At 38.2% G+C, this 24,143-nt stretch overlaps 2 protein-coding genes and 1 long non-coding RNA gene across 3 annotated transcripts in view; 2 read left to right on the top strand and 1 right to left on the bottom strand.

Annotated features, from left to right (window-relative positions):
• Positions 1 to 24,143, bottom strand: part of LOC119492980 (actin, non-muscle 6.2-like) — an 840,607-nt gene that overhangs the window by 372,818 nt on the left and 443,646 nt on the right. The gene's annotated exons all lie outside the window — the stretch shown is intronic.
• LOC119493006 lies at positions 21 to 1,090 on the top strand. Its single transcript, XR_005207885.1, has 2 exons — positions 21 to 746; positions 828 to 1,090. It is a non-coding gene; the product is annotated as an uncharacterized LOC119493006 (long non-coding RNA).
• LOC119492948 (synuclein, alpha interacting protein) lies at positions 4,124 to 22,550 on the top strand. The gene is made up of 12 exons (XM_037777860.1): positions 4,124 to 4,294; positions 9,132 to 9,219; positions 10,213 to 10,285; positions 11,419 to 11,975; positions 13,164 to 13,332; positions 13,416 to 13,711; positions 13,802 to 13,981; positions 14,876 to 14,989; positions 16,330 to 16,455; positions 17,873 to 18,042; positions 18,844 to 18,933; positions 20,598 to 22,550. The coding sequence occupies exons 2-12, from the start codon at positions 9,163 to 9,165 to the stop codon at positions 21,589 to 21,591; spliced, it is 2,826 nt and encodes a 941-aa protein (XP_037633788.1). The 5' UTR covers positions 4,124 to 4,294; positions 9,132 to 9,162; the 3' UTR covers positions 21,592 to 22,550.

The following is a 24,143-nucleotide window of genomic DNA, read 5'->3' as shown; positions in this document are numbered from 1 at the left end:
TAAAGGTGAAAAACGCCCGGTCTGGGCGTTGTCCGTGTTTTTGTTGTAGAACTTTAACCCTTTCACAGTGTGTTTTCACTTCATCACAGTTAATTATATGGTGTGTTATTCCAACCTGTTCTCACTCCCAACTTGTCAAACATCTCCAATCAGAAACAGATAGACGGAGGCACCCTTTAGCGACAGTATGTGACGAACCGGGCTTTCAGCCAACTCCAATGTAGACCCACCCGCGGCGTTATTTGACGTTCGGAGCAAGTGACGTAGTATCAATGGCGTGAGAGTCCGCTAAGGCGGGTGGGCGTGAGGGGTCAAACAAACACAAGACTTTCAACCAGCAGACCGTGTTGGTGTCCCGTCTGAAACTAAAAGTAACGTTGACTTATTTAGTCACATGACTCATCGGTATCGTCAGCACTGTGAGTCGATAGTGAAGTTAACATCAACCACAACCGTTTCCTAACCCTAACTAAGTGGTTGTGTTGCCTAAACCTAACTTCCTGTGAAAACGGAAGTTTATTTTGAAAGGACACTATGCATGTAACGAGCATATATTCAATTCAGTAAAAAATAGAAACAGGAACAGAAGAAAAACTAGCACAGATGTCGTTCATTTACTGAGAGGAAACACCAGAGGCAGGATACAAACTCTAACTTTGTATACCAACATATTACAATAAGCAAAACAGACAAGAACACATGAATAGATAAACAGATAAAGCTCAGTTAAAGGCCAGACTAAAAAGGTGAAATACAATAAATAATTGCACTGATAGATAAATAAATAAATAAATAAATAATTCTCAGTTAAAAGTCAGATTAAAAAGGTAGGTTATGAGTTTCTAGATCTAGTTTTAGAAAAGTTATAAATCTTACATTAGCTAAATTGAAATTGAATTGAATTATTTTTAGTGTTGTGTGTTTTTAATATGTTTTTATATTGTGATGTGTTTATCGTACTCCACGTCTTCTACTGTATCTCAGTATCTACAGTGCTGAAATCATTGTAAATAAATGTTAATTTTTGTGTTAATATCCATTTATCTTTCCCTAAAGCATCCCAGTAAATAAATAAATAAGTTGGTCTGAATCCACTTATTTATTGCAGCCAAACCAGATTGGTTCTAATGAACTAAATAATAATCTACTGCCCCCAAACTGGACTAAATCAGGATGATGAGATATGTTTATGAATATATATCATCATATATTTATTTTTCTAAAATAGAAATCAGTTTTATTTCTTTATAAAACCCGTCTCCCAGCTCTCCTGTGTTCAAGGAGCCAGTTTAAACCAGTTGTGAGTCTCAGAGTGAACCACTAGATGGCACCGATGAGGTCAAACTGGGCTGATGAGCGTTAAACCAGTCTGGACCACAGCAGAGGACCACAGCCTGTTATTATGGAAACACTGGGGACATTTATAGACTCATAGTCTGTGTTGAACGTTATGTAACTGAACGCATGACGTCAAATGTTCTCAGTCTCATGTTTATATGTATATAAATACAATTAATTAAATATCACACTGAAGGTAATGAAGTAACTATAATTAGGATTAAAGGAACATTTTTCTACAATATAATAATTACTTTTCTTTTCTTTTTACTTTTTATTTGGCGACTCATTCAATCCATAAATATACTTTGTTCTCCAAGAAACATTTCAACATAAATATAGATTAATTAAATAAAGAGCATGCCATAATATAACATAAATTATTTATTTATTTATATATATATATATATATACATATATATATATATATATATATGAGGGGGAAAAAAGAAGAAAGGAAAAATTTAAAGATTAAAGGAGAACAGCCAAACACACATAATAATAATAATAATAATAATAATGGTTAGTAAATAAGTGAGTAGAAAATATATTGGATTTCTTTACAAATAAAAACAAATATATAAAATAATAAATAATAAAATAATATCATGCAATATACGGTGTAGGAAGCTGTATTGCTACAACCACTAATAATAATAATAATACTGGTATTGAGTAGAAAATAGATACAATTTCATTATAAATTAAAATAAATGTATATATATATATTTTTTTAATATATTATATGTTATTTCTTAATTTTTTAATATATATTTTATATATAATATATATATATATAATAATAATAATAAAATAACTATATCAAGCCGTTTGTGGGAATTAGCTATATTGCTACAACCAGTAATAATAATAATAATAATAATAATAATGGTTTTCCCTTTCCAAAGTGCTCTACAATGAAGTATAAATATTATATTTTGATATATGTATACATATTAAGAGATAAAAATAGAAATTACAATCATTGCTGGTTTATTTTTTATGTAATACAAATGTTTTTTTTATTATCTCTAAAAAATATATTATAATAGTGGTCAGAAATAAAGACAACCATAATAATTTAAATTATTTTATTTTATTAGAATTAATTTAATTTTCGGGATACGTGCATGTTTAAATGATAAATAAAGTTTTTATTGTAGTTTTTATTCTGAGGATAACGGACCGAGGTAACGGTCTGAGCGGCTGCAGAGATCGTCTATTGGAGCGATGAGTCAGCTGAGACACAGTCGGACTGCAGCTGCACCTTCAACACATCTGGAATAAATAGTGTTAAATGAGATTATAATGAAGCCTTTATTATCAAAATAGACTATAAAATAATCTAAAACAAAGAATTACATTTATGCAGTTTGTAAAGTGTTGAATATGTGTTTTGTTGTATATATATATGGACATCGTGATAAACTGATTATTCCTCATGCATTTTCAATTATTAACCAATAATCTGTCGCAGACAAACAAAATCAATCATCTTCAATCATGTTTCACCCACCCGAATAAATATAATCCTCAAAACAAATAAACACAAACCTGAGTTATTTTAACATTATTATGAGACACATATGTGCTGTATAATTATTAATTATTAATCACATAAAAATCAAATGTTTGACTTGATACTGTATGTCATTTATTTTGACTTATTATTTGTGTCGAGTTCATAACTATATAATAATGATAATAATAATAATAGCACATAAATCTTATTTGCAAGCGTAAAATAAAAATAATAATAATAATAATAATTGAACATAAAACTTATTTCATGTGTAAAATAATAATAATGATGATGATGATAATAATAATAATAATAATAATAATTGCACATAAAGCTTATTTACAAGTGTATAATTCTAACAATAATAATAATAATGATTGTACATAAAACTTATTTGCAAGTGTAAAATAATTATAACAATAATAATAATAATAACTGAACATAAAACTTATTTGCAAGTGTAAAATAATAATAATAATAATAATTGCACATAAAACGTATTTGCAAGTGTAAAATAATAGTAATAATAATGATAATAATAATAATAATAATAATTGCACATAATAATAATAAGTGCACATAAAGCTTATTTGCAAGTGTAAAATAATAATAATAATAATAGCAGTAGTAGTAATAATAATTGCAAAGCTTATTGCAAGTGTAAAATAATAATAATATTGCACATAAAGCTTATTTGCAAGTGTAAAATAATAATAATAATAATAATAATAATAATTGCACATAATAATAATAAGTGCACATGAAGCTTATTTGCAAGTGTAAAATAATACTAATAATTACACATAAAACTTATTTACAAATGTTAAAAATAATAATTGAAAGTGTAAAATAATTGTAATAATAGTAATACTAATTATTACACATAAAGCTTATTTGCAAGTGTAAAATAATAGTAATAATAATAATCATTATTATTATAATAATAATAATGATTATTATTATTATTATTATTATAATAATAATTATAATTATTATAATAATAATAAGTGCACATAAAGCTTCAATTGATTGAGAGATCGATCGATTGTCTATTATACAAGGATGAGAGAGTAACAAGCAGGAACAAAGAATCTCCCTGCCATCTCAATGTGTATGTGATCAATAAACTAAACTTGAACTTGAACCTATGTGTAAGTGTAACAGTGAGAGTGTAGTTCCTCCCTTCTTTCTATCTAACGTGGTGCTCAGGAACGTGTTCAGAGTGAGCCCTCCTCTCGGTTCCTCCCCTCTCTGCGGCCCGTATGTCATAAAGTCTTTGTGCTGCTGGAGACACAGAGACATCGAGGCGAGACACGGAGACACGGAGACACCGAGGACACAAACAGCTGGATCTGATCCCAGCAGCTGGATCCTGCTAGCGGCTCTGCTAGCTCCAACACATCCTCCAGAGAGCTCCGTCTCCTCTTCCAGAAGGTACCGAACCATCAACCCGACCGGTAACCGCCCGGAGAGAGAACAGCTCCGTATCTCTACCGTATCGTTACCGTTATGTTTACCGTTAGCGCTCTGCTCAACTGGCTGACCGGTTAGCTTAGCGGTTAGCTCAGCAGCTAGCTCAGCGGCTAGCTCAGCGGCTAGCTCAGCAGTTAGCTTAGCAGTTAGCTTAGTAGTTAGCTTAGCACTTCCAAATAAGCTTTATGTGCTATTATTATTATTATTATTATTATTATTATTATTATCATTATCATTATTATTTTACACTTCCAAATAAGCTTTATGTGCTATTATTATTATTATTATTATTATTATTATTATTATTATCATTATCATTATTATTTTACACTTGCAAATAAGGTTTATGTGCTATTATAATTATTATTTTATATTTGCAAATAAACTTTATGTGCAATTATTATTATTTATACTTGCAAATAAGCCTGTTATATTATTATTATTTTTATTATTATCATCATTATTATTTTACACTTGCAAATAAGGTTTATGTGCTATTATTATTATTATTATTATAATTCTATATTTGCAAATAAGCTTTATGTGTAATTATTATTACTATTATTATTATTATTATTATCATTATTTTACACTTGCACTTTTATGTATTATTATTATAATTAATATTTGTATTATTATTTTACACTTGCAAATAAGGTTAGCAGTTAGCTTAGCAATTAGCTTAGCAGTTAGCATAGCAGCTAGCTTAGCAGTTAGCTTAGTAGCTAGCTTAGCAGTTAGCTTCCAGCATTAGCTTGTGTGGATGCTGATTAGCTTCTAAGCTAATGAAGCTAATGAGCCTCCTGCTGCTTCCTGAGCTGCTATCAGAGGATTAAAAGAGCTGTTGACACCAAAGAGAGGACAAACCTCCTAAAGCCACTTTGTTTATTTGTTTATTTGTTTATTTGTTTGTTTGTTTTGCACAATTTAAGACTACACAAAATAACAAAAAAATAATGAATAATATAAAGTGCAGGAAGAGGCAAAACAAACCACTGGGCTGATGTGAAGCCTCCACCTAGAGACAAGAGATATATAAAGAAATAATATGACTATATAATAGAGATAACAAACAATTAGGACAAGATATATATATATATATAAAGAAATAATATGACTACATAATAGTGATAACAAAACAATTAGACCTCTTAGAAAATGTAGCTCTACTACTGAGACATTCAGGAGGATGAAGATGTAGAGATTGATGGGTTGAGTAAGAGTGGACCTGAGCATTAGTTTTAAAATAGGTCTTGAACTGCTCAAGAAGATTCCCACCAGAAAGTATCTTATAAATAAAAACACATATTTGAGAAATATTGATATCATAAATATCAATATATATCAATATCAAGCCAGTCCACTCTCACTGGTTCCTCCATAAAACACACATTTAATCAGCTTTATCAGCTACTAGAGGTCTCTCTGATGCTCATTCTCATCTAATAACTAATATAATACCAATTATTCTGTCTAATGATCAGCAAATGAAGCAATAATCACACACATGTTGCTCTCTAATGTGATTTAATCAGCCGGTGGGTAGTTTGATTTCACTAAATGTAATGTTCCCCCTTTAAAACACTCATTATTAGTAGATATTAAGTAAAATAATCACCTTAAACATGAACTTGGAGTCTGTGATTATATAATTAAATAAGTTAAAAGTGACATCCTGAATCTGTACATATTAATAACTTTATTACTTTCACTGCTGATTAGCTTCTAAGCTAATGAAGCTAATGAGCCTCCTGCTGCTTCCTGAGCTGCTATCAGAGGATTAAATGATCTGTTGAGACCAAAGAGAGGACAAACCTCCTGCAGCCAGTCCACTCTCACTGCTTCCTCCATAAAACACACATTTAATCAGCTTCATCAGCGACTAGAAGTCTCTCTGATGCTCATTCTCATCTAATAACTAATATAATACCAATTATTCTGTCTAATGATCAGCAAATGAAGCAATAATCACACACATGTTGCTCTCTAATGTGATTTTAGTTCACTTTCATCAGCCTGTGGGTGGTTTGATTTCACTAAATGTAATATTGTAAAAATAAAAATAGATTATGAGAATAAGGTCATGATATTATAAAGTAGTCATTTTACGTGTTATTTTTTTTTTCTCGTAATATTCTGACTTTATTCTGTAAATCTCAGATGTTTTTTCCCTCAATGTGGCCCTAATATTCCGTAGTACATTGTCTCTTTGGCCCTCACTGCATTAGACTTATATACTATATACTTAGACTATAAACTGTGTTACCTTCATCACAATGATCACATGTTTTGCGGCTCCAGACAGATCACAAAAGAAAAATAAATCACAATAAATCGTAATATATTGAATCACAATACTTAAAAAATCGACTCGGCACCCAAGTATGGTGACGGTATGGAATCAGGAGATAGGTCAGTGCAGTTAGGACAGATGTGAAACCTGGCAACCCCAGTCTGAGGTCAGGATGCTGCGTCCAGTCACTGCCCTCGCTAACCACAGTAACTCCTTTTATACATTTCTACTAGTAGAAGAGACGACATGTATGAGACCAGGAGATGTTGAAGGTGGATTCTCTCAGTTCCACCTCGACCTCTGAATAAACATAAATATCTGATTTCACTGTAGAAAGAGTAACTGAGTCTCTCAGTGAAAACTTGACTTGGCTCCAGAACAGCGTTTCATGTGTTCGTGTCTCGCTGCCTGGAAGGATTCTGACTCGTCAGCTGTTCACATAAACACGGAGAAGCCAGCCGACCTCCTTTTTTTGATTCAGTCTTATTTTGGATGTCGGCTTTTCAGGCCCGAGCTGTTGTTATCAAGGATGTTCGGCTTGACTGTTTCTCAAAGCTGCAATCAAGAGGTTTTTATTTTGGCCCGTTTTAAGTTGTGCGGTCGCTCCCACACAGTCTGAAAACAGCTCCTCTCTTTACCGGAAAGCTGCTCAGTTTGCTGCTTTCTGAACATCCTGTGACTGTGGATGGAAGGTTGTTTATTTCAAAACATAAAGGAACCTCTTTATGAAGTGTTTAATATACAGGGAGCCGGAAAAATCACCATTAACACCTCCGACCAAAACCAAACTACTGCAGCAGTATGGCTGATCACTTCTTGACACTACGAGAGATTACTAGGGCTGGGACGATACACCTATCTTCTGATTCAATACTATCACAATACTTGGGTGCCGATTCGATATGTATTGCGATTCGATATTGTGATTTATTTTGATTTTTGTTAACTTTTTTTAACACTAGACCATGGGGAAAAAGTTGAATCATACACTTCGAGGGACTTTTCCTTTGGAAAATCTCTAAATGAATCCAGTAAAACTGTTTGATTTTCAGCATGTATGTAGTCAGAGATGTCCTGAAGTCAGATATATCAGTCATTATCTGGAGTTATTTATAAAAAAAAATCCAGCAACCCCCCAAAAAAAATGATCGACTATGTTTTGAGATCATTAGTTGCAGTTTTATTACAAACTGAAGCTCAGTATGGAGGACGGAACCTGCCATGATCAAAAATAAATAAATAAATGACTTGATAAATCAATAAATATGTCATTAAAAATAGCAAAAATAATATAAAAAATATATATAACCATTAATTAATTGAAAAAAAATGACATGAATTGATTTTAGTTATTTATCTTTGTATTAATTCCCTTATTTATTTCCTCTGTTGTTTAATGTTCTTTTTATTTATTTATGTATTTTATTGAAAATTAATTTAATTTAAATTAATAAATTATTTATTTATTCATTTTTGCATTTATTTTTTATTTGTTTTAATGTTTATTTTTAAATGTATGTATAAATATAGGCATTAATTAATTCATAAAATGTGACATAAATTGATATTGACCCCATGACACGCGTTGAGTGACAGCCCCCTCATTTGCATAATGAGGCGGAAATGTATAAATGAAAGAATACAGAAATAAATATGTTAGGGGAAATAAATAAGAGGAGAAATGCCATGGGAAAATTGTGCAGAAATAAATAAATACATACATTTAAAAATAAACACAAGATAAAAATTAAATGCAACAAATTAATACATAAATAAATACAAAATAAAAAGGGAGAATTAAACAGAAGAGTAAATAAATAAGGGAATAAATACAAAGATAAATAACTAAAGAAGCAAATTAAAACAGAAATATCAATTTATATGATTATTTTTCAATTAATGACTACATTTATTTTTAATATAATTTTTTTCTTTATTCAATGACACATTTATTTATTTATCGAGTCATTTATTTATTTTGGCAGGTTCCGTCCTCCATAGCTCAGTGTTCTCAGTGATATTTGACATATTTTAGCAGAGTGTGTTGGTCCCAGTCGGCGTGCTGTTTCTTTAAATGTGTGCGGGCGCTGCGAGTCACGCTGCTCTCTGATTAGCCCTGATTATCCTGCTGTTTGTCGCCTTTGATCAAAACAGCTCGGCCACTTTGTGCAGTTGACAGTTTGGGCTTTAAACACTTTAAACCTCCAGTATTAATGAGCTTTAGTTATAGTTGGTAGATAATCCTTTACAGTAGAAGTCTGATGTGTCGTTTCCACAGTTTCCTTGTTTATTCACTGAGCAGCAGTTTGTCATCTCACGTAGAAAAATAAACTTTAACACACGTTTCCTGCAGCTTTAGTGTATCTGATTCTCCTCAAGGTCATTTATAACTTAAAAAAACAGAAGAAAATGTGCATGTGAATGTTCATGTGTCCCCACAGATTGAGACGTGTCTCTATAATGTACCAGTAGTAGTATGAAACCTGTGTGTGTTACTGTGTGCAGCTGGTGGTGAGGCTGATGATGAGGTGTGAAGATGGAGGCTCCTGAATACCTGGACCTGGACGAGATCGACTTCTCTGATGATTCAGTGGTCAGTATGATGCTAACAAGCTAACAGCTGCTAACTACACACAGCGTACCGACTGTAGGGCTGCAGAACACCGGGAATATTCAAGGTGGAAACTTTCCATGGGAAATAAGGCTGTTTTTATTTATGTCATATGCAGATAGAAACAAATGTTTTACCACCATAAGGAGACATCAAAAACAACAATTTTGTTGAGTTGAACTTAAATTAAATGAGTTGACTCTTTCAACATTTTATTGAACTTTCATTGAACAACAACAACATTCCCTATGACCCCCCCCTCCAAAATAAAAGACCTCTCTCTAGGCCTCCATGTCCTCTCCATGGATGTCAGACTCCCGAAATAAGTTCACTATTATAAAATCAGATTTTTTTTCCTTAAAAAAACTGTGATTGAGGAGCAAAAATTGCCTCAAAGATTTCGGGAAAAAAAATATTTACCGGTTTTAGGCCAATATTCTAATCCTACTTTAAGACATCATTTTATTTTATAAAATTAATGAAATGTTTTTAACTGTAATTTGATCTGGTTTTATTTATTTATTTTATTCTATTTTTAAACTTCACTGTATTTAAGCCCCCATCTCTTCTATTTTATTATCTACTCCATAGCATGTTTATTGTCCTGTATTTTAACTTTTAGCTATCAAAAACTGTTGTTTTTTTTATTGTTTGCAAGCCTTGTTTTACATCTTGACACCACTGTAAATGAGGATTCCTCCTCGATGGTGTTTTTATGTTATAATAAATGATAATACAGCAGTCATGCAACAAACCCCGAAAGTTATAATGTCTGGAGACGCTGCATTAGTTTTAGCTCGATGTATAAAACTGAGAGCTGAGTGTTTAATTCCACAGCTGTAACCTACAGAACAAGCAGACTGCTTCATGTTACAATCTGTCTGTACTTAGAACAACATAACAACTTAGAATTAAAATCTAAATATAACTGCTTCGTACAATTTTCAGACAACTTTCTCTTTCTCTTTCTTTCAGTATTCTGTGACGTCTCTGAAGAGCATCCCAGAGTTGTCCAGGAGGAGTGATGGCCAGGCCGAGGAGAGGCCAGGTAATCAAGTTATAATAAGTCTTTATTTAACCAGGAGGAAAAGACTCAATGAGATTAAAACATCCTGGCCAAGACAAACAGCAGCACTAATAACACGGTTATTACACACATAAAAGACATTTCAAATGAAAACACAGAACAAAGTTACAGAATTATAAGATATCAAAAACACATTCAAAACATCGACAGCCAGATGTGCCGACTTACACATCATTTAGCATCATTCTAAATGTGTCCGATGAGACCAGCTCCTGAAGAATCAGGTGATTGTGCAGCTGATTCCAAGCAGACGGAGCAGCATACTTGTGACCGGCAAAATTTGCCGTTTTGAATCCAAAATAGGTCGCCTACTGTACCGTGTACTGTACACCTACTGTATGTGATTCACCCACTGTACTGTGTACTGTACACCTACTGTACCGTGTACTGTACACCTACTGTATGTGATTCACCCACTGTACTGTGTACTGTACACCTACTGTACCGTGTACTGTACACCTACTGTATGTGATTCGTACAGATGCCATGATTTGTTTAAAATGGGGGTGGGGTTGTGCTCCGTCTACAGACGAAAGTGAATTATTCCGTCACAGTTCGTTTATTTTTAACCGGCGCCAACCCAACAAAAAACATTGATGCACGTAACGCAGAACCAAACTTCACTGCCGCTAGCAACAAGTGCTGAGGTTAGCACAACAAGAGGATTGGCATGCGAGTCGGTCACTCTATGGTGAGCGCAGGAGGAATGAACTACTGGGGTTTTAGTAAAGACTGTCAGTGTGCAGTCGAAATAAGAGACAGTGTACCAATCAAGTGACAAGAGTTGATGAGTTTGCATGCCTGCAGATGGTAGGAAGAAGTCCTGAGCGTGAAAACAATAACTTCTCGTACTTTGTTTGTAGGATGTAGTTCAGAAGGTAAGTTAGTATTTATAACTAGAACTGTGTAGGAGCCTCTCCTCTACTGAGAGTACTGTTTGAGGAATAGTTTTAAAAGTAATATCAGAACTGAATGAAATAGAATTTGATGTTGTCGTGTATTTTTCACACATTTAAACTTCAACAGAGTCTGTTTGAATCTCTGTGAAACTAAACTACATGATTTAAACTCCGTCACGTCTCCTCTGCCTGCAGCTCCCGCCATCAACTGGAGTCGCAGCGTGTCCTCCCTCGGCGGCGGGGGAATCAAACCCACGGGGCTCGCCGAGGTCCACAGTAAGTTCCGGCCGGTGAAGAGGGTCTCACCTCTCAAGCACCAACCGGAGACCACCGACTCCGACTCCGACGGTAAAGTCCAGGGCCAGGGGGAGCCGGGGGAGGCCGGTAAGGATGACCCCAGCTCTGACAAACCCACTCACGCCTCCACCTCCTCTGATGGGCCGGGAGGGAAGGCGAAGGGCCTGGGCGGAGGCGGTGGCGGAGGCGGTGGCGTTGGAGGGAACAACCCCCAGGCTCTGTTCGGGGAATTGGAGCACTACGACCTGGACATGGACGAGATCCTGGACGTGCCTTATATCAAGTCCAGTCAGCAGATGTCCACGCTGCCTCGCGTCCCCCACGACAAGCGCTCGGTGACGGGGAGCAACCTGGGCGGAGGCACCCTGGAGAGGACCCGAGGAGGAGGGCTGAAGAACTCCGCTTTAGCCCTCAACGAGCCTCTGAGCCTGGGCAGCAGCAGCTCACAGACTCAGGTACCTCTTTAATACTGTTGATCTGTGAATCCATCTACGGTCCACACACAGACCCCGAGGGTGACGATGATGTGGAAATCATTGAGTATGGATCTCTAAACTACGCTCACAGTTTAGTTTACAGTTTACTCTACAGGTAAAGACTTGTGGCCTTCATATATACCGTATATATACGGTATATTAAAGTAGATTAGGGCTGTCAATCGATTTAGAAAAATCAATCGCATGATTGTCCGTAGGTAACGCGATTAATCACAAATTAATCGTACCTTTATCTTTTCAAAAGTTTCCTTAAAGAGAGATTTGTAAAGTATTTAATCCTCTTATCAACATGGGAGTGGACAAATATGCTGCTTTATGCAAATGTATGTATATATTTATTATTGTAAATCAATTAACAACACAAAACAATGACAGATATTGTCCAGAAACCCTCACAGGTACTGCATTTAGCATAAAACAATATGCTCAAATCATAACATGGCAAACTGCAAACTTGTCGGTAAAGGGTTAATAATTGGTTAACGAGGGTCGGTTATCCGTTAAGAAAATGTTTCAAAATTAGCATCCCTATCAGGTTTAGTTTCATGTGATACCAGTATCTTCACCCAGCCCACTACAACCTGAAAAAGATCAATTGCATTAATGCGTTAAAGAAATTAGTGGCGGTAAAACACATTAGCTTTAACCTGTTATTATCGCATTGGTCTGAAACAATTAGACATTTTCCACAAATACCTTTTTTGTCCAAAATATATTGGAAACTGTAAAGTATTACTATTTAAAGTATTTCTATATATGTTATTTATATATTTATGCAGCCTTTTGTTTTCTTTTATTGAAAATTTTGCGTGTTAGGCACCAAGAAACGCAGCGATGCACCAGCAAAAACAGGGAAGAAGAAGAAGACCGCTAGCTAGTAAACATGGATGTAAACAATGCTGGATATAAACTACTTTATAACACCGTCTTTGCAAATGTTTTATGTGGAGTAAATGCTCTGGACACGTTTGTTAGACGTTTTTGTGAGTAGCACTGAATGTAAACGTAACTGTTTGTTTAGAAGGAAACTCCACAGAGCCTCTCTAACTTTATCTAATAAACATGTTCACAGTTCTCCTGTTAAGTGTTGAACAGCAATACATACGACCTTTATTAATGACCTCTTGAATCATGTGTTTCCTGCAGTATTGTGTCCTGTCTCCGGTGAAGTGGTCCGACCTGAGGAAGTCCAAGTCGATGGATCCGGACCTCCACCACCTCCACCGCTCCTCCGCCGGAGGAGGCTACCAGTCGGAGCTGCTCTCCTCCGGCCTCCTCAGCTGCTCCTCCTCCCTCTCCTCTTTCTCTGATGCAGGTACCGTCAGCTCTTCTTCTTCTTCTCTGTTTGACCCTTTCTTTGTTCATATGATGTGACCTGTTTGAATGATGACTTTCCAGACAAGCTGCTGTCTGCGCGGGTCTACCCAGACTCCCAGAGCCAGAGGCCCAGCGTGGAGCCTCCGGGGGGCCCCAGCATGATGTTCCCCCTGCCAGGGTGCAGCGTGGGCAGGCAGGACGCCTCCAAGCCCTGGGCTGCTGGACCAGGAGGAGGAGGAGGAGGAGGAGGAGGAGGAGGAGGAAGCAGCGGAGGGCCGAGGGGGTTTGGAGGAGGAGCAGGAGGCGAGGTGGACGAGGAGACCAAGAAGAACCAGAACATCATCAACATCGTCAGAGAGGGACAGATCTCTTTGCTGGTGAGTGGGAGGTCATCACGCCTCTGACCGATGGAAGAGAGTCTAACATTTCTAACACCTCTTCTTCTCCTCCTCCTCCTCCTCCTGCAGCCTCACCTGGCGGCAGACAACCTGGAGCTGATCCGAGATGAGGATGCGAACAACCTGCTGCACATCTCGGCCTGTCAGGGTCACGCCGACTGTCTGCAGCATCTCACCTCTCTGATGGGAGAGGACGGCCTCAACGAACGCAACAACCAGCAGCTCACCCCGGCTGGCCTGGGAGTCAAGGTCAGTCTGTGTGTTTACTCCCGAAGCAACGCGTCAACTTCAAGATGTTCAGCAGACACATGTGGGCAGATGTTCGTTTTTTATGAAGTCATTCCTTCAGTGTTACAACAGATATGAAGCAGTTTGAATAACTATATGAAGTTGTCTGTAGAAAACTGTTAATGTGAACTAAAATGATTTTCTCTAGTGAATACTTGGTATTTTTTTGTAATGGCAGGAGTAAATTTAATAAAACTCAAGCAGACCAGATCTCCTTAAAATGAATAAATACAGGACTCCTTGTGGAGGAAATCCCTGCATCATTCCCCAGGTTGGGAACCAGTGATTTAGAGAATTGGGAAGCTTAAAATGGAGAATAGAGAAGAATCCATGAGGGATGTTTTTCATTTAATATCTTTAATAAAAACCTTTAATGGATGTTGATTGTGCAGCTTCATCCTCAACCTTATCTTAGCTGCATTCACCCTGTCTGATGTAAATAGATTCCCTCCTGTGCATCTTAAAATGGCAAAAAAAAGCCATTTTGAGTATGCAGGTGGAAATTTATAAAACATCTGTAAGCTCAGAAGGACATACTGATTGGCTGTTGGCAGCTGGTCAGTGAGGTCACATGGAGGTTTTTCCATCAGCTCTGCTGGCAGCAGAAAGGACGTTCACTGTGAACACCAGAACTAGTGTTGTGTTTGCCCCGCTGCTGTGGAAGCCAGACAGGAAGTGTGTTATCTGGAGACAAGCCGGGCTGCTGAGTCCGGACTGGCTTGTTGTTTATTCACTCAGATTAACGGGATGACGGATTATAAACCACCTGGTGCTGCTCACTGTAACCTGTTAACTCAGTTCACTCAGTTAACTGAGTTAACTGTGTGAACTGTGTTAACTGTGTGTGTGTTGCAGAACGGTCACCTGGAGTGTGTGAGGTGGATGGTGAGTGAGACGGAGGCCATCGCTGAGCTGAGCTGCACCAGAGAACATCCCAGTCTGATCCACTACGCTGCTCGCTATGGACAGGTAACATATAGAAACACACAAACACACACCAATGAGCTAGAACATCCACCGGTCCTTGAAAGATTTAACCTGTTTAGTGCACTTCGTTTAGAATAAATTCAAAATCTCTACTACTATTAAATCTGCTGGTTGTGAACTTTGAATATTTTTGTCAGTTCCCCAATAAAAAGTGACATTCTGTTTGTCACTATTTATGATAGACAAGGTCCTTCTGTTGCAGTCTGGAATTAATAATGCTCATAATCATTTATTCCTTTGTGATTTACAGAGAAGGTAAATAAACACATCAGCTTCAGTAAAGTGCAGCATGACCTGCTGTCAGTCAGCTGGATTACATTTTAAATCATGTTAGGGTTTGGTTGTATGTTAACATTTTCCAACCGGCCGCCGTGAGCCCAGCAACCGGCGATTGCTGATATATTTGCGCAGGTGTGTGTGCGGCTTTGAAGGGATTCCCGCTAACATCCGCGGTCTTTAATGTGAAACTCAAATTGAGCTGAAGCATTACAGCCTATAGGCTACTCTTCTTCAGTTTAATAAATCACCCTGCTGTAAAGACAGGCTGAACTCTATTTGAAAAAGAGTCTGATGGCGTCGGATGAAGGACGCCTCCGCTTGCAGCCTCCAGATGAACAAACAGGTGGGGGGATAACATAACAATGCTATTAAATAATTAGGGTGCACAACTGCACATACAGTTATTAGTTCTAGTTCTCAGATATGATTTATGAATTGACGTTGCTTTTCAGCACCAATCGATCGGACATCAACCACTAAAGACGGTCATTTAGTCACTTCCGTTTGGAGAAAGACTGCAAGAATGTGAATAATATGGCCTGTCAGTTCCTATACGTGCTTTGAATTGAGCTTTACAGGTTCATTATTTACCGAGTTGAATTCCCGAGGAGGCAGATCCTTAAATTAGCAAAATAAAATGACAGAAATTGCCCAAAAGCCGATACATTCGTCAAATCGCCCATCCCTAGTTTATGTAGTGCTGATGTAGGATGACGTCACCAAAACTGTCCAGTCAGGTCAGTCACCTGTCAGTCCTTTGACTTCTTGTTTGGTCGGACCAACTGAAGTGAACTACAGGTGTGAAAGCACCCTGAGGTGTCTTCAAAGGCCACCGTACAGATTAGCAACCAGATTGTGTTGACGGTTAAAGCAAGAAAAATGCCAACACTGTCTACCAGAGGAAGACAGGACACAGATCAAGCCAGTAGTGTTAAAGGGAAATGTCCCATACTTTGTTGAGGTGGACATCATGTGTTGGGGAAGATTGTTTGGTTGACTGGAGGGTAAAACGTCTCCCTCTCTGTCTCCTCCTGTCTCTGCAGGAGAAGGTCTTGCTGTGGTTGCTTCAGTTCATGCAGGAACAGGCGATCTCTCTGGACGAAGTCGACCAGAACGGAAGCACCGCCGTCCACGTGGCCGCTCAGTACGGACACCTCACCTGTATACAGGTGTGTACCGCTGGAGACTAACGATTACGATCAACGTTACTTCCTCTCAGCCAGCTGTGGTTTCATTAGATCATTTGACATCCACTTCTACTTTCTAGACCAACAGCTCAGTGATATAGAGGACTAAACCTGCCAAAATCCAAAATAAATAAATAAATGACTCAATAAATACATAAATATGCCATTAAAAGTAGTAAAAATAATATTAAAAATAAATGTAGCCATTAATTAATTGATAAAATGTAATATAAATTGATATTTTTGTTTTAATTTGCTTCTTTATTTATTTGCCTTTGTATTAATTCCCTTACTTATTTACTTTTCTATTTAATTTTCCCTTTTATTTATGTATTTATTTTTATTACATTTTTAAATTGATTTATTTTTGTTTTTTTGTTTTATTTATTTATTTTTGCATTTATTTTTCATTTATTTATTTACGTACGTATTTATGTATTTACGTATTTATTTATTTATACACAATGTTCCCTTTGCATTTCTCTCCTTACTTATTTCCCAAAATTTATTTATTTTGGTATTCTTTTCTTTACACATTTCTTTATGCATTTCTGCCTCATTATGTAAATGAGGGAGCTGTCAGTCAATGTGTGCAAAAATAAATAATAAATGCAAAAATAAATAAATACATTTAAAAATTTATAAAAATTAATATATAAATAAAAGGGAAAATTAATCAGAAGAGTAAATAAATAATGGAATTAATACAAAGATAAATAAATAAACAAATGAAAACAGAAATATCAATTAATGTCACATTTTATCAATTAATTAATGGCTACATTTATTTTTAATATTAATTTTGCCACATTTAATGACACATTTATTTATCAAGTTATTTATTTATTCATTTATTTTTTATTTTGGCAGGTTCCTTCCTCCATACAGTGATACAGAACACAATTTAAAGCCACTCTTAATGTTATTATTTCAATATTTCAACAATGTAAATGTCAACATTTTAGCCCTCTAAAAACCTTTTATTATTATTTTATTTTTCCAGGCTCTGCTCCCACTTATCATGACGAAACATGAATTTAATATAAAGTGTGTTTTACAGTGTGAAGCTTCATGTTCCTGCAGTGGAAGCAGAGTGTTTTTATTTCCTGGTTAGAGGCTGAAGGAGAGGCGGATGTTATCAGTCCCGTCTGTTTCCTGTTGGCTCGCCGGGCCGACAATCAGAATAGTTAAAGATCTGTTGTTGATTATAGAGCTGCTTTTTCTCAGCAGAGCCGAGTAGATCGGTGCTGTGGGGAGAATATTTTACTACACGGAGTTAAAGAACTAATAAAAGAGCTCAAAATGGAAATAATAATGTTTCTAATTTTACTTGGAAACGAGCGTCAACGTGTCTGAAGTATAGCCAGAGCAGTAATGGTTTAAATGTGTGTGTGTCCAGACTCTGGTGGAGTACGGCTCCAACGTGACGGTCCAGAACCAGCAGGGGGAGCGGCCTTCCCAGAGTGCCGAGCGGCAGGGACACACCACCTGCGCTCGGTACCTGGTGGTGGTGGAAACCTGCATGTCGTTGGCCTCGCAGGTTGTTAAACTCACCAAACAGCTCAATGAGTAAGTTACTGTGGTTTTACTGCTGTTTTCAGTTCACTTCAGTTGAGGGGGGGTTTTTTTATTATAGTTTCTCAGTTTCTTATGTTGCATTCAGCCAATTTTTGTTTCGCTTTACTCGCGGGAGTTGGACCGCCGGTATCATTTGTGTTCATTTGAGCTAGACGCTCCGGAGAGGAGGAGGAGCTCCATAGATACCAACAACTTCTCTTTCCTCCATCAACCATGGAAGAAGTAACCACTGTTGCTGCTTTGTACATGTTGGTGAAGTCCCAGATACGTCAGAAAACCAAACGCCGTCGTGTCTGGGTTCATAACGTCACCCGGCGGCGAGCTGTATTCACATACAGCGCCATTACACTGACTGTATCTAGCAAGACACACGTCGCTACTGCGGTATGAACCCAAAATAATCAGATTTAATATCAATAAATGGATCAAAATGATGCCGAAATAACAACATAATGATGCTGATTAGTAAAAAGTCTGAATTCATGCTTTGTCAGTTCTGCTACCATGACGACAGGCAGACAACTTTTAAAATGCTTGTTTTCTGAATGGAGTTTGGATGGATCAGTGCCAGGCTATGCAGCTGCTCCATCAACACTCAACATGACGTCATATAGGCATTTCTATATATTTTTAATATTTATACAATCTCCTTTTCTACTTACTTTACTACATCTACTCCTCCATTTCTGCTTCAACGATGTCAGGAGAATCTCAACGCTGACAGGCTTTCACGACACAGCGTCACGCTGAATACGTGAAGAGTTAATCCTGTTGTGTGTGTGTTTCATGCAGACAGGCAGCAGACAGGATGACTCTACAGAAACAACTGCAGAGACTGATGGACCCCACCAAGGCTGAGGGGACGCCTTCTAGATCACCCAGGTAACACACACACACACACACACACACACACACACATACACACACACACACATTTATACTGTAGGTCTCTATCGTGGTATCTTACAACCACAGCTACGGCTTTTTACACCACCATAAGTTTTCTTCTCATCCGTTGTGACGGCTACAAAACGACAGAATAAGACAAGCTGTCACCTGACCAAGAGAAGTCAAGGTGTGAGAGGAAAGGTCTGAGAGAGAAAAACTGCTTTTCTGGAGTGTCAGGGCTGGAAAACAGCAAACTGTCGCCACAGCGATAGCTGTCACTCCCCGCAAGAAAACCCAGTCTCAGAGAAGAACTTGTAACAGAGCCTCAGATATGAGCGGAGGTGACGGTGACGAAAGCAGCAGCAGTAGTGAAAGAAAGTGATGGCAGCATTTACAGCAGGTTTCAGGTGAGACAGCTTAAATACACCTGAACCAGCCCTTAGGCAGCAAGCAGCCCAAGAAGTACTAATATTAGTACTCTTCTTTTATTTATTACAATTATTGCAGTTTTAAAGTGATTTACATATTTAATTATTTGATTTAATACAATAAGTTGAACTGTAGATCATTTCAGAGCTGATATGAGTTACTTCATTACAAAGACGCCATGTGTTGGTGCTGTATTGGTAATAGTAGCAGATGTTATAGTACTGTACGGTACTGTAGGGATGCACCGAGTACAAGTACTTCCATTTGGGTACTCGCCGATACCGAGTACCGATACGAGTACTTCTCTGTGCCAAAAGACCCTCTTTAACAGCCAGCTGGAGGGTGTGAGCGACACATGGCAGGCTGGGGAGTCCCGCATACGAGGCAGTGCGCCGTGCCCGGCCCGATCGGCTTGGAAAGGCTCGGGGCGAAGGTGGCTCGCGGCCACAGCTTTACGGCAGTAGCAGTAGCAGTAGCAGTAGTAGCAGTAGTAGTAGCAGCAGTAGTAGTAGTAGTAGTAGCAGTAGCAGTAGCAGTAGCAGTAGCAGTAGTAGTAGCAGCAGTAGCAGTAGTAGTAGCAGTAGTAGCAGTAGTAGCAGTAGCAGTAGTAGTAGTAGCAGTAGTAGTAGTAGCAGCAGTAGTAGTAGTAGCAGTAGTAGTAGTAGTAGTAGCAGTAGCAGTAGTAGTAGCAGCAGTAAGTAGTAGTAGCAGTAGTAGTAGTAGCAGTAGCAGTAGTAGCAGTAGTAGTAGTAGCAGTAGCAGTAGTAGCAGTAGCAGTAGCAGTAGTAGCAGTAGTAGTAGCAGCAGTAGTAGTAGTAGCAGTAGTAGTAGCAGCAGTAGTAGTAGTAGCAGTAGCAGCAGTAGTAGTAGTAGTAGTAGCAGTAGCAGTAGTAGTAGCAGCAGTAGTAGTAGTAGCAGTAGCAGTAGCAGCAGTATTAGCAGTAGTAGTAGTAGCAGTAGCAGTAGTAGTAGCAGCAGTAGTAGTGGTAGTAGTAGCAGCAGTAGTAGTAGCAGCAGTAGTAGTAGTAGCAGTAGCAGTAGTAGTAGCAGCAGTAGTAGCAGTAGTAGTAGCAGTAGCAGCAGTATTAGCAGTAGTAGTAGTAGCAGTAGCAGTAGTAGTAGCAGCAGTAGTAATAGTAGCAGTAGCAGTAGTAGTGGTAGCGGTAGCATATACACTTAAAAACGTGATAAAGTGAAGGGTAACGTGTGTCTCCCTCTCTGGACTCCAGCTCCCATCAGCCCTCAGTGGAGGCGTGGCCAGAGATGATGCTGACAGTGGAGGGGACTGCAGCTGATGGCTGGTTGGTCCGTCAGGCCGGGGCGGGCCCGGACCCGGTGCTGCGGCAGCTGCTGGGGAAGGACATGTCGGACACGCTGGGTCCCAGGGAGAGGCTGCCTCCGGCGGGCGGTCCCGGGGCAGCCGGGGGGGCTGCCGCCGGAGCCCGCAGGACGGGGCTGGTGGAGAGGAGAGAGCTCAAACTAGCCAGACTCAAACAGATCATGCAGCGCTCTCTTAGCGAGTCGGACTCGGACGGTTATCCTCCAGAGGACGGTAAAAATCCAGGAGCCTTGGCGTCAAACACACTGCGACCTGATAGGCCGTCGCACCTGCCAATCGCAGAGGAGGAGCCGGCGTCAAACCACCTCAATCAGATGATGAAGAAGAACCTCCCCTCCTCCTCTTCTTCCACGGTTGACAGGAAGCAGGCGTTTTCTCTCAGCGGGTCGAAGTCGGCGGACAGCGTCGGTTTGAACCCCTCCCCCACCTCCAGCGACCCCGAGGCGGCAGACGGTAAAACGCCAGACGCCTCCGGCGACCTCCCCGACGGCCAGAAAGTCGCCACCAGCCCCAAGAGCGCCCTGAAGTCGCCGTCGTCTCGCAGGAAGACGTCCCAGAACCTCAAACTGAGGGTGACCTTCGACGAGCAGGTCCACAAGAGCTCCAATCAACCGGAGGCGGAGCAGACCAAAGGGCATCATGGGAAGGAGAGGACTCCAACGGGAAGCTCGGAAAGCAAGCGGCCGTTTGGGGCGTTCCGCTCCATCATGGAGACGCTGAGCGGAAACACAAACCACAGCAACAACAACAACAACAACGGTGGTGGTGGCGGTCAGTCGGGCTCCACCTGTCAGAACTCACCTGGCAGGAAGTCAGAGAGTAAAGGCAGCCCAGGAGGAGGAGGAGGAGGCGCCAAGGGAAAGAGCAGGACCAGTAACGTTTAACCAACTGGTTCTACTGGAACCAGAACCAACAGAGCAAACAGCAGGAGGCAAACAACATGAGAAATCTAGATCTAAACGGTAGCAGTGACGGATAAACGTCCATAAATCCACACTGGATTTAACATGGGAGGGTGCAGGTTGTCTCCACGCCGACCCTCCGACGTTCTATACTTTCTGAGGATGAAGGATACGGAACAGATATGACGTCACGTTATTCAGACTACAACAATAAAAGCGGTTACTTCCTTCTACTTCCACATAGACTCAAATGAAGCAGATATATCGATTCTGTCATTAAAATATTTATTTCAAAATTTCTAAAAATAATGGCGACACAGTAGGTGAATTGATTTTTTTATTTGTTTTTGAGCGATATGACTTATAAATAATATTTTTAGGCTAAAAGGTCACTTAAAATTAGCTTGACAATTGAATAGAAACCAACTACTGAGTGTTTCAGCTCAAAGAAAGATTAATAAACAGACCGTGAGTTAAGATTATTTTATTAAACTACCATCCCCAAGGTCAGTTATGAACTTCATCCAATGAGCAGTTTGATTTTGAACCGTATTTCCTCACACTTCTGTGTTTATACTCGCTAACCATGAAATTTCTCATGTTCTTTGCCTCCGACGTTTGACTTTTGACTTTTGACTTTTTCTACAGTTTATGACTGAAAGACAGAAACTTGTGTATTTGATGGCGTTATTCAGAGACGAGAAGGACCTGAAGTATGTTTCGTGTATTAATCAGCGTCCAGCAGATTAATCTCATATCTCCATAATACAACTTTTCATCTTTTTTAGTTTGATTTTGTTTCGGATAACAAAGTTCATCGGTCTAGTTCAGGGGTCAGCAAACTTTACTTTCAAAAAAAAAAAAAAATCTGTCTGGAGCCGTAAAACATGATCATTGTGATGAAGGCAACACAGTTTATAGTCTAAGTATATAGTATATAAGTCTAATGCAGTGAGGGCCAAAGAGACAATGTACTACGGAGTATTAGGACCACACTGAGGGAAAAAACATCTGAGATTTACAGAATAAAGTCAGAATATTACAAGAAAAAAAGTCATATTAAAAGAATAATGTCATAACTTTACAAGAATAAAGTTATAACTCTAACGAGAAAAAAAGAAAATAACACGTAATATTACTACTTAATAATATTAAGACTTTATCTCATAATATTACAACTATTTTCTCGTAAACTTGTGACTTTATTTTTGAAATCTCAGATTTATTTTTTTCCCTCAATGTGGCCCTAATATAATAAATAAAATAAAAATGCAAATGTAAACAAAAAGCAGTTATTAATTTCCGGTAATGTGATTAAAGCTCCACAGGGAGAGCTGCAGGCTGCTGACCTCTGACCTAAAACAAACCAAAATAAGTGTCAAATCAAATGGAGATAAAAGGTTTCTGTTTGTCTGTTACTGACCTACACTAAAGATGAACTTATGAAGTATTTATGTTTATGTTTATGCACACAGTTATATGATTTAAAATAAAAAAAATAATGTGGTTATAATCACGCACGTGGTTAACGTGCACCAGCACAACAAATAGTATTAAAACCACAGTACATATAGTATTTAATTTCTTTTTGTCCCACACATTTTTTTAATTATTATTTTATTATCTATGCAGCAGTATTTTTGGCATGAAGTAGACTTTAGTTGTGTGATGTGTTTGAGACGGGGAGGTTTAAAGATGCACCTTCTACAGCGGCCGACAGACCGGCCGATCAGCGTTTACTCATTTGGTTACACAGACTGCGTATCTGTGAGGCGGTGGAGTCTGGGAGGATTTACCTGCATCCAGGCTTCTGTTAAAGGAACAGTCCGACATTTAAGCATCTTCCCCAGAGTCACATTGTGTGTCCAGAACAGATGCACTACTCAGCGACAGGGCTGTCTTGTTGCAGTAAAACGTTATTAAAGGAATTGGACACAACCGGTTCTGTGTTTCCGTTCAGTGTTGATCACTGAGAGTACAGGAAGTAGCGGACCGACGTGTCCACATACTTTTGTCCAGTGATGTCACAATACCAGACATTTAGTAGTCGATACCAATACCAGTGAAAGTCCACGATTCGATACCTCGATAAAAAACCTAAACAAAACAATAAACTCTCAGAGCTGGTGTTAGGCTGTGAAGACATCTCCTTCAAACTACTGTATAGACATTCATCTGACTGGCTCACTGATATATAACATAAAATAGAACTTCATTCATCCCAGAGGAAATTCTTGTGCCAGAGATTGCTCAAAAATTACAACAATATAAGAATAAAAAACACGACAGAGTAAAACATATAACGTGTATAAGAAGTAGGGATGCACCGATTTCAAAATTCTGGGCCGATACCGATGTTTAAAATAACATTTTGTCCGATACCAATGTTTTAGTTTCTTTATTTTTTGCTGTTATTTATTCCCCTTCATTATAAAAACACAGGCAAACACAGACCTCTTCATTATAAAAATAACTGTTTTAAAGTCATTCAGCATTTCATTACACCGTCTTTAAATGAGCACAAAATCAATCAG

The sequence above is a fragment of the Sebastes umbrosus genome, chromosome 8, assembly GCF_015220745.1.
Source record: "Sebastes umbrosus isolate fSebUmb1 chromosome 8, fSebUmb1.pri, whole genome shotgun sequence".
NCBI classification, from domain to species: domain Eukaryota; kingdom Metazoa; phylum Chordata; class Actinopteri; order Perciformes; family Sebastidae; genus Sebastes; species Sebastes umbrosus.
Note: the sequence above shows the minus strand (reverse complement) of the source record. Positions and strands in the feature narration are given on the sequence as shown.